This window comes from Mustela nigripes, chromosome 12, assembly GCF_022355385.1.
Source record: "Mustela nigripes isolate SB6536 chromosome 12, MUSNIG.SB6536, whole genome shotgun sequence".
In the NCBI taxonomy this organism is placed as follows: domain Eukaryota; kingdom Metazoa; phylum Chordata; class Mammalia; order Carnivora; family Mustelidae; genus Mustela; species Mustela nigripes.
Window position 1 is genome coordinate 152844948 of NC_081568.1, and position 18149 is coordinate 152863096.

Genomic DNA, 18149 nt, shown 5'->3' on the forward strand with positions numbered 1-18149 from the left:
CACTCTGGAGTTAATAATCAAAGAGTAATGTGGTGGACTAATGATAGCACACTCCCTGGGTTCATTTTGGTAGGCTTCTCTGACCAGCCTCAGTTAGAGCTGGTTCTCTTTGGGATAATTTTTTTTCTTTACCTGATGACACTCCTAGGCAATACCACTATCATCCTAATATCCCTCTTGGACTCTAAACTGCACACTCCCATGTACTTTTTTCTTTCCCATCTCTCCTTCCTCGACCTCTGCTTCACCAGCAGCATTATTCCTCAGCTTCTAGTCAACCTGAGTGGTTCAGATAAGTCCATCACTTATGGTGGCTGTGTGGTTCAGCTCTATGTCTCTCTTGCCCTGGGATCCACAGAGTGTGTCCTCCTGGCTGTGATGTCCTATGATCGCTACATTGCCATCTGCCATCCTCTACATTATGCCTTTTCCATGCGCCCTGGACTCTGTCACATCCTGGCATCTGTGGCGTGGCTCAGTGGGGTGGCCACCACCCTCATACAGTCCACTCTCACCCTGCAGCTGCCTTTCTGTGGGCATCGCCAAGTGGATCATTTTTTCTGTGAGGTCCCTGTGCTCATCAAGTTGGCTTGTGTGGACACCACTTTCAACCAGGCAGAGCTCTTCGTAGCTAGTGTTTTATTCCTGGTGGTGCCTTTGTCACTCATCCTGATCTCCTATTGGCGCATTGCCCTAGCAGTTCTGAAGATCAAGTCAGCCATCGGACGGCACAAAGCATTTGGGACCTGCTCCTCCCACCTGATGGTTGTCATAATCTTCTATGGAACCATCATCTTCATGTATCTGCAGCCAGCCAAGAGTAGATCAAAGGACCAGGGAAAGTTTGTTTCCCTCTTTTACACTGTGGTGACCCCCATACTTAACCCCCTCATCTACACCCTGAGAAACAAGGAAGTGAAGGCAGCACTGAAAAAAATTCTTGGGAGAATTTTGACTTAGTGAAATGTGATTTTCAAGAATTTTTTAGGAGGCAATTATTATGACTGATTAATTTAATGGATGATGACTCAGTAAATTATTTGGTTATGTTCATAAACCTATAATGGGTTTCGTTAGAAAAAAATTAATAGTACTTGAATTTCTGAGTTGGACAAACCTGAGTTTGAATGCTCATTTCATGACATAATAGCTGTTGACTTGAACAATTTGCATAACATTTATACCATCTATGAACTGGAAAGTGTAATATTGAACAACCCAAATTAAAATTAGAGCAGTATCCTAAGCATCTGACTTTAAATAAGGTTTATTCATAAAGTCTGTTGTATTTAATAGACAGATGGGTATTATTATGCCTTATTTTGCAGAGATCAAGATATTTTAACTATTTGCTCAAAACAGAAAGAAGAAATGTTAAACTCCAGTGGTATTGCTCTTTCAACAAACTGTGGATTATTGGACCCTGAAGTTGGGGTCAAGTCTCCATCACACACTGAGCTCATTTCTATTCCAGTATTTTCCCTCCTGTTTGACAAGTTTCTGATTTTTTGTATTTCTCTCCTTAGTAAGTTTTTGAGAATGGCAACTACATTTTGACTTAATCATGATTAAAGTAGAATATATTTACAGGTGACTCCTGGATTTGTATTTTCTATCTATATTCTCATGTTCAGCTATGTGCTTTACTTCTCCACCTGAGTGTATTAAAACAATTTCAAAATGAGCACATGATAACTAAGTCAAAACTTTCTCTGCTTTTGGCCCTTTCTCACTATTCTCAATATCATGAAATGAAGCATGCACCATCCTAAATCCTGCCCTTTCTTTCACCAACTGTATGTAACCTATACACAATTCTGTAGATTTTACCTTTTAATTATCTCCCTAGTTTACCCACTTCTTTCCATTTTAATTTCCTGCTACTTGCATACTGCTGAAATGGATTCTTTACTAGATGAAGGGAGATTTATTTTATTGCTCACATCTTCCATTATACCCTCTATCTTACATTACTAGGTGCACACAATTTTAAATGCACTGTGGAACACATGCTTGTCCTATCTGCTTTAAAAAATGCAATTATTTGTCCAATAATTTTTGAGAAATTGAGAAAACAGATGTGAAGGAAACAGTATATGCTAGTGGTTCAATTCAGTTAATTGGTAGATTTTCACTATCTGATAGTATCTATTAACAAAATAAGTAATTAACGGGGGGAAAAGTCACTTTCATCAAGTTGGTTGCAAAAAATCAAATCTATCTCAAGCTATAAGCTTAATGGCTATGTGATTTTATTTTACTTGGATATTTGTTACTAAATTGATGTGGTTGCAAGTCAACTTTATCTAAACAGTGGCACATCAACTTGAAAAAGGAAGAAAGAGTTTATATTGTTTTTTGCTAAGTTACAAATAAGTTAATGTGTATAAGAAAGAAAAGAATCGGGCGCCTGGGTGGCTCAGTGGGTTGAGCCGCTGCCTTCAGCTTGGTCATGATCTCGGGGTCCTGGGATCAAGGCCCGCATCGGGCTCTCTGCTCAGCAGGGAGCCTGCTTCCCTCTCTCTCTCTCTGCCTGCCTCTCCATCTACTTGTGATTTCTCTCTGTCAAATAAATAAATAAATAATCTTTAAAAAAAAAAAAAAGGAAAGAAAGAAAAGAATCCATGGGTGAATTTTAAAGGACTGACAGCTTATAACAGAAATCAAATAGTCTTCAAATGATACAATAAACTTTAGATAACCAAGAGGCCATTTTATTTAAAATTATTAGAAGAGCCAGAGGATATATAGAATACAAAGATATGGTTGGAAATAGAATGTTTTTCTTTGTGATCAGGAGTGCATGAACATCTCTGAACTCCAAGTAAACTGGGGCTTAATAATCTAGAAAAACATATGGTAAATGAAAAGATTTCTTAGGCAGAGTTTGGGAATTGTTGGATAAGCATGATCAGAGACTTAGATAACAAAGGAAAAATGGGGACTCTCCTATTTTGAGTAACAATAGAGCAACAGTTCTTTTTTATTTCTATAGGGCAATTAAAGTGTTTGAGTATAGATGCAATAAGTAAGAATAGAATTATTAACTTTTCTTCTCAAAATTGTAAAGGGACAGTTTACTAGAGTGAGAATAGAACAGTGCAATAATGTCTGGCATTTGGTGTCCCATTGGAGCTCAGTCCATAGACACCATGATATTGTGAGCTGGTTACTCAAGGGACTTACTCTTGAGGTAATTTCTCTGAATTCTGTGATTACTGAAACATAGCATTTTTCTACTGCCTCTTGCATTACAATGGGATAATCAGGATGAATTTAATTGGTAATGTTTTGGAAAGTGTCAAGGTAAGCTCCTGATGTCTTAGTGAATGCTTACATGATAGGGGAAAATTATGACCGCAGGGCTCTTGTGCGTTCACCATGTCCCAGCATCCTCTCCTAAAGACATTTTAACGTGCTACACATTTTCCATAGAGGGAAGATGGTAAATCTCTAACCCTTCTGGGGACATGATTAGGTCACATCAACAGGACTTTTTTTTTTTTCCTCTTTCCTAGCTTAAGCCACTTCCTCATCGTAGAGGTAAGTCACTGGGTTTCTAAATTCCAAGTTCTTTTTCTTAGAAGTGGAGTCACTGAGGTTAGCTCACTTTCTTCTGACATGTTCCCAGGCAAGTCCTGACATCTAGTCTAGAAACCGTTTAATTTTTTTACCTTATTTGGCATGAACATTTCCATGTTGTACCACATAAGGCATGGATCAGGATTAACCACTTTTGGAGCTGTTGCAGAGAGATTCAGGGACCAGAGAGGTAGCTTTCAAGCCATTGTTTTACTTTGCAAGCATAACTGAGGGTCAGACTTCACCTGTGGTCCTAACTCTCAGCCATAGCTTCAACATTTTTGCATACCTTTCCAGACAGTGATAAGAGCTAGGTATCATCTTTGTGGGCATACTACTCTCTGGTTTATGGGGCAGTCAGTGACTGGAGTCTACAACAACTCAGACTCCTCTTTCCTTAGAATCTTACATGTGGTTCCCAGCTAGTCCTTTCTGGGTTCTTAACCAGAGGACACCTTTTTTATTTCCTCTCAAGACACAGGCAGCTGAAGATACTGCAGACAAGAAAGTAACTCCTGAGGCCAGAATGAATATTCTTGGCCTGAAATAGGTATATTTGCATTTATGGTTATGTTCTATGTTTTATGGCATGTAAATCAAACTGAAATTAAAGCAACTCAGAATCGTGAAGTCTGAATTTCAGACTAGTCTTTTCATGTTGCCTTTGACTATTCACAACCAGACAGGAAATATCTCATAAAATTCTTTTTATTTTGTTCTCTCTTTTTTATACCCAATATTCCTTCTGCTCAAAGGCAGCAAAGACTGGGTTTAAATTGTTCATTCCTGATTCTTCTATATTCTTCAAACTGAAAAAAATAGTAATTCCCACTCAAATACTTTTGCATTTAATAAACATTTATGAAACATCTTACCAGGGTATGGTGACAATCTCATTGAATTAAAAGGGAATTGATTGAGGATATACATTATTTGCTCAACAAATTCATCTTAATTCTGACTACAAACAAATTATCGAAAAAATTGGCTCTGAAAGGAGATCGATATATGGCATGTATGTCCACTTACCACCCTCTTTGCTGCTTTGTCTACTTGCAGCCACAGTCTCCTGAACTGCTCTCGGGCTATCTTTGATTCTATAGACAATGAAGATGCTTGTATTTTATATCAGCACACTCCCTCCTTTCATGGCACATGTCATAATTATCTTGTTTTGAGAGAACATTTGAATTCAATTTTTTAAAAGAGTTTTAAATTAATAAATAATTTTAGAGAGAGTGGGGGAGGGGTAGAAGAAGAGAAGAAGACCAACTGCCTGCTGAGTGGGGAGCATGATGCCAGGGCAATCCCATGACCCCAAGAATACAGCCTGAGGCCAAACCAAGAGCTGGTTGCTTAACCAGCTGAGCCACCCAGGTGCCTCTGAACTCAATTTTTTTTTTTAATTGAGAGGGAGAGAGATCCCAAGTAGGTAGAGAGACAGGCAGAGAGAGAGAGAGGGGAAGCAGGCTGCACACTGAGCAGATAGCCCAATGTGGGACTTGATCCCAGAACCCTGAGATCATGACCTGAGCTGAAGGCAGAGGCTTAACTCACTGAGCCACCCAGGCACCCTGAACTCAATTTTTTAAAAAATTGCTTTTGAGTGCAACTTTTCCTATATTAAAAAGTACATCTAGTTAGCTGACAATATTTGTGTCCTTTGGCCTAGATTTATTCTATTTGGATGAGAAAGTTGCTTTTAGTATGTTTAAAGTAAGTTCTTGTTTTGTGTTTTGTAGTTGGGTCTAAAAAAGGAATAAAAGGGGTGGGGGTGGGGTCTTCTAGAACAGAGTAGCAGGTTAAATAGTTCATAGCAACATTTAGAATACATGGGCTCATCATTACAATAGTATTTTCAACTCATGCCCTACAATCACACAATGAAATAATGGAGGGCACAGTATCCTCAAAGTGAAAATAATTCCACTTAGAGAAGGAGGTAAGATGTAGGAATTCACAAAATCCAGAGATCCATGTAGCATTTCTGATAGGGTCAGCTTAGAATAGCAGACTGGGAAAGTGACTCTAGAGCTGGAATCTGGTGAATAGGTTTTTAAAGGAGAAAAAGCTCCAAGTGGGGGTGAGCGGCTATGGAGGTGTCTGGCACAAGCAGAGGGCATGGGCTTTATCAATGATAATCAGATACGATCATCAGGCTGGACCCTGTGTGATATGGAAATACCCAGAAGTTTACTATATTCTAAGGCAGATAGATGAGTGGTATATCCAAAATAGCATTAGTTAGGATCATTTTATGTTCTGAGGTTGGTACTATTAGTGGTCTTTAAAAGTGGTGAGTGACTGTGGAGACACAGAAAGCATTATCTGCAAAGGTGTAGAGAACCCTGTCCCATGGGATGCTGCATGTCACTATGGGTAGGGTCTAGACAAAGGGAATAAAAATGCTCATGTTAAAAATCTTTTCAGTTGTCAAATGCAAAATTCAGCTTTATATTATAGTTTAGGGGCTAGGCTATAGTGTGTTTGAATGGCAAGGAAGACTAGTCTGCACAGAAAGGAGAAACAGAAGCATAATGGGGCATGGTCAGCATCTGGAGGGACTGGAAGGGAAGTTGGTTGGACTTTAAAAGAAACTTCTTCAATATTGGTAAAAGAGGCAATGACTAGCATGATTTATTTGGTTTCCAAATAGACAATCTCATTGTTTCCAATGTATCCCTGCATATTTAAGGAAATGTGTCTTTCTTTATAGATATTTTCTGCTTTAATTAAGAAAACAGCGATAGTATTTTATAATGAAGGTGTTTTACAGTTTTGTAAAAAATATATACAATTAGTTTACAATATAGCCTCTTAATTTGCATTTTATATGAAAATTATTAACTTATTAAACTGTTTCTGAAATATTTTTAAAAATTATCTTTTTACTTTTGTGTTACTATAATATGCTATCATTTATTCATTCATACTTTTGGGGGATGTTATATTAATATTCATGATTACTTTTGTTTATTATGCTATGTAAAATATTATCTTTATTTTTACTAGATTTTATTTTCTGACATTTTTCTTATTTATTTTTTCTCATTTTATCTTATTTAAAGGAATTATTAAACATTCTGTTTACATTTTAATATTCAAATTAAAAAAATTCATTTAATAATCCCCAATTGAAATTTTGGCACCCTCTTTCACTTAAATTTCTATTATATATTTAAGTTTCACAGCAATGAGTTAGAGAATATAATGAGAGAAATTTCTATTCTCCACATAATTGAGTTTTTCATTAAAACTTAACACCTGGTCAATAACACAAGCTTTATTGTATGACCAGTGTGTTGTGTATTTTATGTTTGTTTTATGGGAATTTAGTAGGGCTATGTCTCATTGTAGATTAACATAGAGTTATAAAGTAACTGTGAGAATTAGAACCTTAGCTTGCATGTTCACTTTCATAATGTTAAACTGTGAGTGTTTGATGTCAAAATTTACTAACATTGAAAATCTTATGATATATTATGTTTTTAACTCTTTCATGTCACCTTTTATTGTAACTCCCTCTTTCTCCTTTATTTCATTCTGGGCAAGTTACTCAGGCATATCTTTTACTCAGCTTTGTTTTCACTTCCTTAGTACAAATTAGGATGTAATTGCTCTGTATGTCCTAAATCGTTTTCTACAGCCAGTTTACCTTTTAAAATCAACTGTTGTCTTGAATCATTTGTTTTAGTAACACCCATGTCTTAAATTTCTTGAGTGTGAAGAACTACTGTTTGCTTCCCAAATATTTATACTGGTTTTTAGAAAAATTCTTCTGCAAGTGTATGCTCTTCATTGAACTTTTGTTTCTTGAAGGTCACACATTCTCCTTTTTGTCTTTGTCCTTGGTCTTGTTTTGTATTTTAGTTGTTTTTTGAGAAGTTCAAAACCTAGGTACAGTGTTTTTATATTTTTTAAATACCCACCTTTGGATGCACATACTGACCTAGGCTTATTGTTTCCTGAATAAACATCCTCTTCCTTTCTTTCTTTCTTTCTTTCTTTCTTTCTTTCTTTCTTTCTTTCTTTCTTTCTTTTTCTTCTTTTTCTTTCTTCCTTTCTTCTTCTTTTCTTCCCCTGGATGCTTTTTTGAGTTTTCCTCATTAAGCACATTTATTTGTAGTGAACGTTGCTTAATATATATTAGATACACTTTTATATACTTTAAAACTGATCCATGTTTTATTAGACTACTTGCTAAACATGATCTTTTTTCACTCCATCTTTTTAAAATAGGAAAAATATTTATTCATATTGGAACAATTACTATTTGTATTACACAAGTCAAAATAATAAAACAGTGAATGGCAAAATCTCATCTCTCTCCCAGAAGTCTACCACTCCTATAAGCCACTGCTCTGAAAAGCTTCCTGTGTACAGTGCCATCATTGGAAATAAAATAGCCCCTTAATTAATTGTTTCCAAGACAAGAGTCACATTTTGCATTCATACTTTGAGTTGATGACTAAAGTACACATGATTCCAGGAAAAAGAAATCTAAAACATATGGATAGGATTTCACTTCCTAAAAATAGATTATGGAGCCTGGAGTATCCTGAGTCTCTGAAAAAAGGAGTAGGCAAAACAAACAAACAAACAAACAAACAAAAAAACAAACACCACGACCACCACCACCAACAAAAAACCCCTAAGAAATGAACATAATGAGAAGGAAGAAGAAAAGTAGTGTAGAGAATTAACTGGAGGAAGAAATAGACTTGTTAAATGTATATAATGCTCGCTCTCTCTCTCTCTCTCTCTATATATATAATACACTATATATAATACACTATATATAAAATACACTATAGTATTATATAATACTATATTATGTACACTATATAACATATTAATACATTATATAATACATATATAATACATAATATATACATATATAATACATAATATATACTATATATTATATACACTATATAGTGTATATAATACATTTGTTAAGTATATGTATGCTTTTGACTGGGTCACATGAGCTCTCAGGACTTGATTTTTAAAGAAATGCCATTTAAAAAAATGTAATGACCATTACATCTGCTATATTTTTAAAAATATAAATTTATAAATGGCTTCCACTATTTTGGGTGATGAAAATGGTTTTATTTCCTCTTGATTGAAAATTGCTTAAAACAAACCTGTTTCTTTCCTTCTATTGAAATTAGTTGTATTTCCCATCTTTCTGTAACTAGAAAGATGTTAATATAAAGAGGTAAATTTGATTGGATGGAAATGATGGTCTAATTTATTTCCTGCAGTAGATAATATTACTTCCCTCAACACACACACAGTTTTATTGACATATAACTGATACACAAAAATCTTCACATATTTGAAGTATAGAGTTGATGAATCTGTAAATATATATGAACTATTCCCACAATCAAGGTAATAAATTACCTGCAAAAGTTTTCTAGTTTACTTGTGTCCTCGTGTGTGTGTGTGTGTGAGTGTGTGTGTGTGTGTGGTGTGGTAAAAATACTTAACATAATTAGCCCACTTAACACATTTTAATTGCATAATTAAATTTAATTGCATAATTGTATTGTTAAATTCAAGCAATATGTTGGACAGTAGTTTTCTAGAATTTATTCATTTGTATGACTGTAATTTTATAACCATTGAACAACTTCTTATTTTTCTCTCCTTCCATCCTCTGGCCAGCACACCATTTTATTTTTTATTTCTGTAGGTTTAATTTTTTATTTTCTGTAGGTTTTATTTCTGTTTTATATACCTCATGTAAGAGGAGTACTTTTCCTTCTGTGTCTGGCTTATTTGACTTAGCATAATGCCCTCAAAGTTTATCCATGTTGTGCATTGCAGGATTTCTTTTTTAAAACTGAATAACATTACATTAATATCAAATGATATAATATTCACTAAGAGTGAGTAATAAATACCATATCTATTCACTCATAGATGGACACTTAAGTTGGCTGTTGTAAATAATGCTGTAATGAACACAAAAATAAAGACATTTCTTTGAGATCCTGATCTCAGTTCTTTTGGATATATACCAGAAATGGGATTGTTAGGTCATATGAAAGTTTTGTTTTTAATTTTTGAGGAATGTTGATTCTGTTTTTCATAATGACTGTACCATTTTTTCAAAATTTATTTTCAGTGTAAAAATATTCATACTTTTTGCACCACACACAGTGCTTCATGCAATTCATGCCTTCTCCAATACCCACCACCTGGTTCCCCCAACCTCCCATCCCCCACCCCTTCAAAACCCCCAGATTATTTTTCAGAGTCCATAGTCTCTCATGGTTCACCTCCCCTTCCAATTTCCCTCAACTTCCTTCTCCTCTCTAACTCCCCTTGTCCTCCATGCTATTTGTTATGTTCCACAAATACATGAAACCATATGATAATTGACTCTCTCTGCTCCACTTATTTCACTCAGCATAATCTCTTCCAGTCCAGTCCATGTTGCTACAAAAGTTGGGTATTTGTCCTTTCTGATGGAGGCATAATAATCCATAGTGTATATGGACCACATCTTCCTTATCCATTTGTCCGTTGAAGGGCATCTTGGTTCTTTCCACAGTTTGACAACCGTGGCCATTGCTGCTATAAACATTGGGGTACAGATGGCACTTCTTTTCACTACATCTGTATCTGTGGGGTAAATACCCAGTAGTGCAATGGCAGGGTCATAGGGAAGCTCTATTTTTAATTTTTTGAGCAATCTCCATACTGTTCTCCAAAGTGGCTGCACCAACTTGCATTCCCACCAACAGTGTAAGAGGGTTCCCCTTTCTCCACATCCTCTCCAACACATGTTGTTTACTTTTTTGTTAATTTTGGCCATTCTAACTGGTGTAAGGTGATATCTCAACGTGGTTTTAATTTTAATCTCCCTGAGGGCTAGTGATGATGAACATTTTTTCATGTATCTGATAGCCATTTGTATGTCTTGATTGGAGAAGTGTCTGTTCACATCTTCTGCCCATTGTTTGATATGTTTGCCTGTTTCATGTGTGTTGAGTTTGAGGAGTTCTTTATAGATCCTGGATATCAACCTTTTGTCTGTACTTTCATTTGCAAATATCTTCTCCCATTCCGTGGGTTGCCTCTTTGTTTTGTTGACTGTTCCCTTTGCTGTGCAGAAGCTTTTGATTTTGATGAAGTCCCAAAAGTTTATTTTTGCTTTTGTTTCCTTTGCCTTTGGAGACATATCTTAAAAGAGGTTGCTGTGGCTGATATCGAAGAGATTACTGCCTATGTTCTCCTCTAGGATTCTGATGGATTCCTGTCTCATGTTGAGGTCTTTTATCCATTTTGAGTTTATCTTTCTGTACGGTGTAAGAGAATGGTTGAGATTCATTCTTCTACAGCTGTCCAGTTTTCCCAGCACCATTTATTGAAGAGACTGTCTTTTTTCCACTGCATATTTTTTTCCTGTTTTGTCGAAGATTAATTGACCATCGAGTTGAGGGTCCATATCTAGGCTCTCTACTCTCTTCCACTAGTCTATGTGTCTGTTTTGATGCCAGTACCATGATGTCTTGGTGATCACAGCTTTGACTGTACCATTTTATACCCCACCAACATCATATAAAGATTCTAATTTCTCCACAACCTTGTCAACATTCCGTATATTTTTTGATAACATCCATATTTACAGGTATGATGTGATATTGTATTTTTCATTGCATTATCTTGATGATGACAATGCCAAACACTTTTTCCTATACCTATTCAACAACTGTAGGTCTCATTTGGAGAAATGTCCATTCAAGACTTTGCCTAATTTTTAATTAATCTTTTATTTATCTATCTATCTCTCTATCTATTTATTTATTTTGCTATTGTTTCATTTGTGATTCTTATATATTTTGGATACTAACTTTTTTTTTTAAGATTTTATTTATTTATTTGACAGAGAGAGATCACAAGTAGGCAGAGAGGCAGGCAGAGAGAGAGGGAGGAGGAAACAGGCTCCCTGCTGAGCAGAGAACCCGATGCGGGACTTGATCCCAGGACCCTGAGATCATGACCTGAGCTGAAGGCAGCAGCTTAACCCACTGAGCCACCCAGGCGCCCTGGATATTAACTTCTTATTGGATATTTGTTTTGCAAATATTTTCTTTCATTTCCTAGATTTTCCTTTTATTGTCTGTGGTTTTGGTGTCATATATAAAAATATTGTCAAGACCAATATCATGAAGCTTTTCCTTTATGTTTCTCCTAAAAGTTTATGTTTTAGATCTTACATTTAAGTTTTCAACACATTTGGAGTTGATTAATGGTGCATATAGTGTAAGCTAGATGTCTAACTTCATTCTTTTGCATGTGAATATTTAGCTTTCCCAGCACAATTTATTGAAAAGACTATCTTTTTTTTTCCCATTATGTATCCCTGGTAACTTTGTTGACGATCCAGTGGTTGTATATAAATGGGTTCTATCTGAGCCCTTCATTTTACTCCACCAATATATACATCTACATTTATGCCAGTACCATAGGTTCTAATTATTGTAGCTCGATTATGATGTTTTTATATATGTCTGCTCTTCTCTATTTTAGAGAGCATCAGAGGAGCAGATGTGTATTTATTTACAATGCACATAGTAGGAAAAAAGATCTAAGCTACTAGATGTATGGACATAGGTTCTAAGAACTTAATATAGAATACTTTTGGGGGAAGTGTACTGTCTCATTTGTCCTTATATAATATGTCATTTTTCTCAACTGTAACAGTCTTTGGGAACACACTTTGCATATGGGTATGATGAGGAGTACCAATGAGACCAGACTGATAGGTTTCGTCCTCTTGGGGTTTTCTGATTATCCTCAGTTACAAAAGGTTCTATTTGTGGTCATTTTGATCTTGTATTTATTAACCATTTTGGGGAATACCACCATCATTCTGTTATCTCGTCTTGAATCCAAGCTTCATACGTCAATGTATTTTTTCCTTTGTCATCCCTCCTTTTTGGATATATGCTTTACCAGCAGTGTTATTCCTCAGCTCTTGGTAAACTTGTGGGATCCTATGAAAAACATCACCTATCGTGGCTGTGTGGTTCATCCATATGTCTCTCTTGCCCTGGGATCTACAGAATGTGTCCTCCTAGCTGTGATGTCCTATGATCGCTACATTGCCACCTGCCGTCCCCTCCACTACACTGTCATAATGCATCCTCATCTTTGTATGACTTCAGCATCTTTGGCATTGCTCAGTGGGGTGGTCACTACTCTAGTACAGTCCACTCTCACCTTGAAGCTACCTTTCTGTGGGCATCATCAAGTGGATCATTTCATCTGTGAGGTCCCTGTACTCATCAAGTTGGCTTGTGTGGACACCACTTTCAATGAGGTTGAGCTCTTTGTAGCTAGCATTATCTTCCCTACAGTACCTGTTTCCATCATCCTGGTTTCCTATGGCTACATTGCCCAAGCAGTTTTGAAGATTAAGTCAAGTTCTGGAAGAAAGAAAGCATTTGGGACCTGTTCCTCCCATCTGATGGTTGTCATAATCTTCTATGGAACATGAAGATTATGATATAATCTTCATGTATCTGCAGCCAGCCAAGAGTAGATCCAAGGGCCAGGGAAAGTTTGTTTCCCTCTTTTACACCGTGGTGACCCCCATGCTCAACCCACTTATCTATACTATGAGAAATAAAGAGGTTAAGTGGGCACTAAGGAAAGTTCTAGGAAAGATTCTGGGAATAACGTTTACATGATTATTAAAAAAAAAAAAAGGTTTTTTAAAAAGCACTACTGTGATGAACATCTCTTTTTGTGTGGTAAAAAAAAATTAAACTTTTTTTAAACATTAAACTTTTTAATAAAAGCCTATTCATTTCATTTTCTCCCATTTTCTTTTGGTTAATTATTTATACAACATTCTACAATATACTGTGGAATATATGTGTCTAGTACCAACTTTGCCTTTTACCAATAGCAACAAAAAATAGCAAAAAAAAAAAAAAGTCAATACTTCAATCTATTCTTAAGTATCTTTTCTCCTGAAATATATCATCTATTAAACCCCTCTGAAATTGTTGTTTTCCCATGTTGAGAAAAAAAAATGAGAAATATTTTAAACTAGTCATTTCTTTTTTCTTTATTTGTGAAAAACATATTTAGTCTCTCAGCTTTCCTGTATTTCTAGTTGGACCCGTGTCTTCCCTTTTTCCAAAGTTGCACCAAAGATGGAAGAAATTGAGGCAAACTGTTATGAGGCAGAAATTTTATTTCCTCCAACACTCTATCCTCTTAGAATGTGATATCAATGTGTAGAAGAGCATAATCCATATGGAACAAAAGCCATACATTCAGGTAGAGGATAAAGTAGAAAGAATCAACCTGGTTCTCTTATTTTGTAGTTGAGCCAATAAAAGCAGTTCTAGGTGACTGACAAAAGTAGTTGAGCCAATAAACCAGTTCTGACTAAATGACTGACTAAGTGATTGACAAACCACATTTCTTTGCTTTTTTAATGTTTTAATTTTTTATAAACATATAATGTATCATTAGCCCCAGGAGTCCAGGTCTATGAATCACCAGGTTTACACACTTCACAGCACTCACCATAGCACATACCGTCACCAATGTCCATAAACTCACCCCCCTCTCCTGACCCCCCTCCCCCCAGCAACCCTCAGTTTGTTTTGTGAGATTAAGAGTCTCTTGTGGTTTGTTTCCCTCCCAATACCATCTTGTTTCATTTATTCTTTTGCTACCCCCAAGCCACTCCCCCCCACATTGTATCTCCTCTTCCTCATATCAGGGAGATCATAATATAGTTGTATTTCTCCAGTTGACTTATTTCACTAAGCATAATACCCTCGAGTTCCATCCACGTCATCACAAATGGCAGGATTTCATTTCTTTTAATGGCTGCATAGTATTCCGTTGTATATATATACCACATCTTCTTTATCCATTCATCTGTTGATGGACATCTAGGTTCTTTCCATAGTTTGGCTATTGTTGACATTGCTGTTATAAACATTCGGGTGCACGTGCCCCTTTGAATCACTATGACAAACCACATTTCGTTTCTGGAAATGACTAACAGTGACATCTGATTCATAAGAAAAAGCTTATCTATATAATATTCTAGGGCTTGCAAATAAATATAAATAAAAAAACATTCACTATTGTTAGGTAACTCGACATTTCTATATTTAAACACATTTTCTTAACTTGGAGATTTATATTCCAGATGAGAGTTTAGTCAAACTAGTCTTTTTGTTTATGCTATAGCACTGATGATTTGTTTCCCAGGACTTCACTCTAAATGGCCTTTGCTTAGAACACTTATTTTCTGGGTGTTATACACAACTAATGAATCATTAAACACTACATGTAAAGCTAGTGATGTACTGTATGTTGGCTAATCGATTTGAATTAAAAAAAAAATTCCTTTCTGGAAATGAGTGACTTTTGCATCTTGATTCTTGGGGATTTGTTTGTAAACATTCCATTTCACTGAGTTTTTTTGTAGACGCTATTTCACTGAATTGTAGCAGGCATTGATTGTATGGTCTTTAGCTTCCAAAAATGCTGTGTGTTTAAACATGCATCAAAATAAATATATAAATTCAATGAAATGAGGAAGAATTTTGTGATAGTATCATGCAGGTCCAGATGTGGTAATAATTTCAAATAAAGAATAAGAAGTCATGGAATGAATTATCACTCCTAACTGTTCTAATACAGAGGTATAATTAGAATGATAATGCTCTTCTTAGATTCTGTGTGTGTGTGTGTGTTTAATTTAAATACAATTAACATACAGTATTATATTATTTTGGGTGTACAATATTCAAACATTCTATAGATTATTCAAAGCTCTTTAAGACAAGTATACTCTTAATCTTCTTTGTCTATCTCACCCATCATCCCATCCATCTTCCCTCTGGCAATCACCAGTTTGTTCACTATATTTAAGAGTCTCGGTCTTTAACTCCTTTCTCTCTGCTTCTTCATTTGTTTTATTTCTTAAATTCCACATATGTGCACAATTGCATGGTATTTATCTTTCTCTGAGTGATTTATTTCACTCAAATGATACCCTCAATGTCCATTCATGTCATAAATGGCAAAATCTCACTATTATGTATGACTGTATAATATTCCATCACACACACAGGAAAACACACACACACACACACACACATACACCATGTCTTTCTCCATTCACCTGTCAATGGAAACAGGAGCTGCTTCTATATTGGGGCTATTGTTAACAATGTTGCAATAAACATAGGAATAGATGTATCTTTTCAAATTAGTGTTTTTGTTTTCTTTGGGTGAATATCCAACAATGACATTACTGGGTCATATGAAAACTCTATTTTTTTGAAGATTTTGTTGATTGATTGATTGATTATTTCTTTATTATAACACAAGTGGGGTGAGATGCAGAAGGAGAGGGAGAGAGAGAATCTCAAGCAGATGTCCCACTGAGCCCAGAGCCTGACTCATTCCAGGGCTCAACAGGGGGCTTCATCTCAGGACCCTGAGATAATGATCTGAGGCAAAAATCAAGAATCAGACACTTAAGTGACCGAGCCACCCAGGTGCCCTTCTACTTTTAACATTTTGAAAAACCTCTTTACAGTCTTCCACTGCACCAATTTGAATCTCCACCAGCAGTGCAGGAGTGTTCCTATGTCTTCTCATATTCATCAAAATGTTCTTTCTTTTGATTTTAGGCATTCTGACAAGTGTAAGGTGATATCTCACTGTAGTTTTCATTTGCATTTCTTGATGATTGCTGATGTTGGCCATCTTTTCATGTCTTTTGGTCATTTGTATGTCTTCCTCAAAAATGTATATTCATGTCTCCTGCCAATTTCCTATTCAGATTATTATTATTGATTATTATTGTTGATGTTGACTTGTGTAAGTTCTTTATATATTTTTGGATACTAACCCTTTATTGTATATATCATTTGCAAATATCTTCTCCCATTTGGTAGGTTGCCATTTTTTTTAATCCTTTTATATCCTTCTCATAAGTATGATTTTATTTTGATCTATCTATTATCTATCTATAAAGAGAGAACACAAGCAAAGGAAGTGCCAGACAGAGTGAGAAGCAGTCTCCCTGCTGAGCAAGGAGCCTGATGCCAGACTTGATGACAAGACCCTGGGATCAAGACCTGAGCTGAAGTCAGGACTCGACCTGCTGAGCCACCCAGGTGTGCAATGTCATTTTGTTTCATTTATAGTTTCCTTCACTGTGCAAAAGCTTTAATTTTGATGAAGTCTGAGTAGCTTTTGGTTTTATTTCCCTTGCCTCAGGAGACCTATCTAGAAAACTGTTTCTATAGCTGATGTCAAAGGAACTATTGCCTAATGTATTCTTCTAGGAGTTTTTGATTTCAGGTGTCATATCTAAGTCTCTAATACATTTTGAGTTTATTTTTGTGTATGATGTAAGAAAGTGGTCCAGTTTCATTCTTCTGCATGTAGCTGTCCATTTTCCCCAACATGACTTGTTGAAAAGACTGTTTTCTCACCATTGTACATTCTTGCATCCCTTGTGGTTAATTGGCCACTTAAGTGTGGGTTTATTTCTGGGCCCTCTATTCTGTTCTACTTATCTGTGTGTCTATTTTGTACCAGTATCATACTGTTTTTATTGCTATACTTGAAATCTGGGATGATAATATCTCCAGTTTTCTTATCATTTATTTATTTTTTCAAGAATGCTTTGGCTAAATGAGGTCTTTTATGGTTTCATATAAATTTTGGTTTATTTATAGCTCTATAATAATTGTTTTTGATATTTTCATAGCCATTGTATTCAATCTATAGATTGCTTTAGATAGTATGAACATTTTAAAAATAATGATTCTTTCTGTACATAAGCATGGAATATCTTTCCATTTGTTTGTTTCATCTTCAATTTCACCAATATTTTATATTTTATAGTTTTCTGAGTACAGGTTTTTCATCTGTTTGATTAAGTTTATTCCTGGGTATTTTATTCTTCTTAATGCAGTTGTAATGGAATTTCTTTCTTAATTTCTTTTTCTGCTACTTCATTATTAATGTATATAAATGCAACACATTGTTTTATATTAATTTTGTATCCTGTGATTTTACTGAATTTCTTTTTTAGTTCTAGAAATTTATTGGTGGTCTTTAGGGTTTTCTACATGTAGTGTCATGTCATATGCAAGTAGTAAAAAGCCCTTAGTTTGTGCCCTAATGATGTATTACATACTGGCTAACTGAACATAATAAAATAAATAAATAAATAAATAAATAAGTGATGAGAACGGATATTTGTGTTTTGTTTTTTTTTTTTAATTTCAAGCTATGTTTTTTAAAAATTGTCTTTATTTAAATCCGATTTAGTTAACATATACTGCATTATTAGTTTCAGGGGTAGAATTTAGAGATTCATCAGTTGCATATAACACCTAGTGCTCATTCCAACAAGTCTCCATCATCCATTTAGCCCACCCTCCCCCCACCATCTCCCTCCATCAACCCTCAGTTTGTTCTCTATAGTTAAGAATATTGGAAACCTGGGTAGCTCAGTTGGTTCAGGGTTCATCTTTTTTTTTGTTTAT

The 18149-nt window shown here is 35.4% G+C and overlaps 2 protein-coding genes across 2 annotated transcripts; both read left to right on the plus strand.

Moving 5' to 3' along the window:
- Window positions 1-27: 27 nt before the first annotated feature.
- On the plus strand, window positions 28-6238 carry LOC132028148 (olfactory receptor 2G2-like). The gene is made up of 2 exons (XM_059416761.1): window positions 28-948; window positions 6149-6238. The coding sequence occupies exons 1-2, from the start codon at window positions 28-30 to the stop codon at window positions 6236-6238; spliced, it is 1011 nt and encodes a 336-aa protein (XP_059272744.1).
- Window positions 6239-12328: 6090 nt separating this feature from the next.
- Window positions 12329-13295, plus strand: LOC132028149 (olfactory receptor 2G2-like). The gene is given in 2 exon segments (XM_059416763.1): window positions 12329-13099; window positions 13101-13295. Coding segments are annotated over 2 exon segments (966 nt in total).
- Window positions 13296-18149: the final 4854 nt, after the last annotated feature.

Coding starts and splice junctions, on each gene's coding strand:
- LOC132028148 (XM_059416761.1), top strand. CDS start 28: ATGTGGTGGACTAATGATAGCACACTCCCTGGGTTCATTTTGGTAGGC. Junction 949..6,148: donor TGAAAAAAATTCTTGGGAGA/ATTTTGACTTAG, acceptor TCTGGAGGGACT/GGAAGGGAAGTTGGTTGGAC.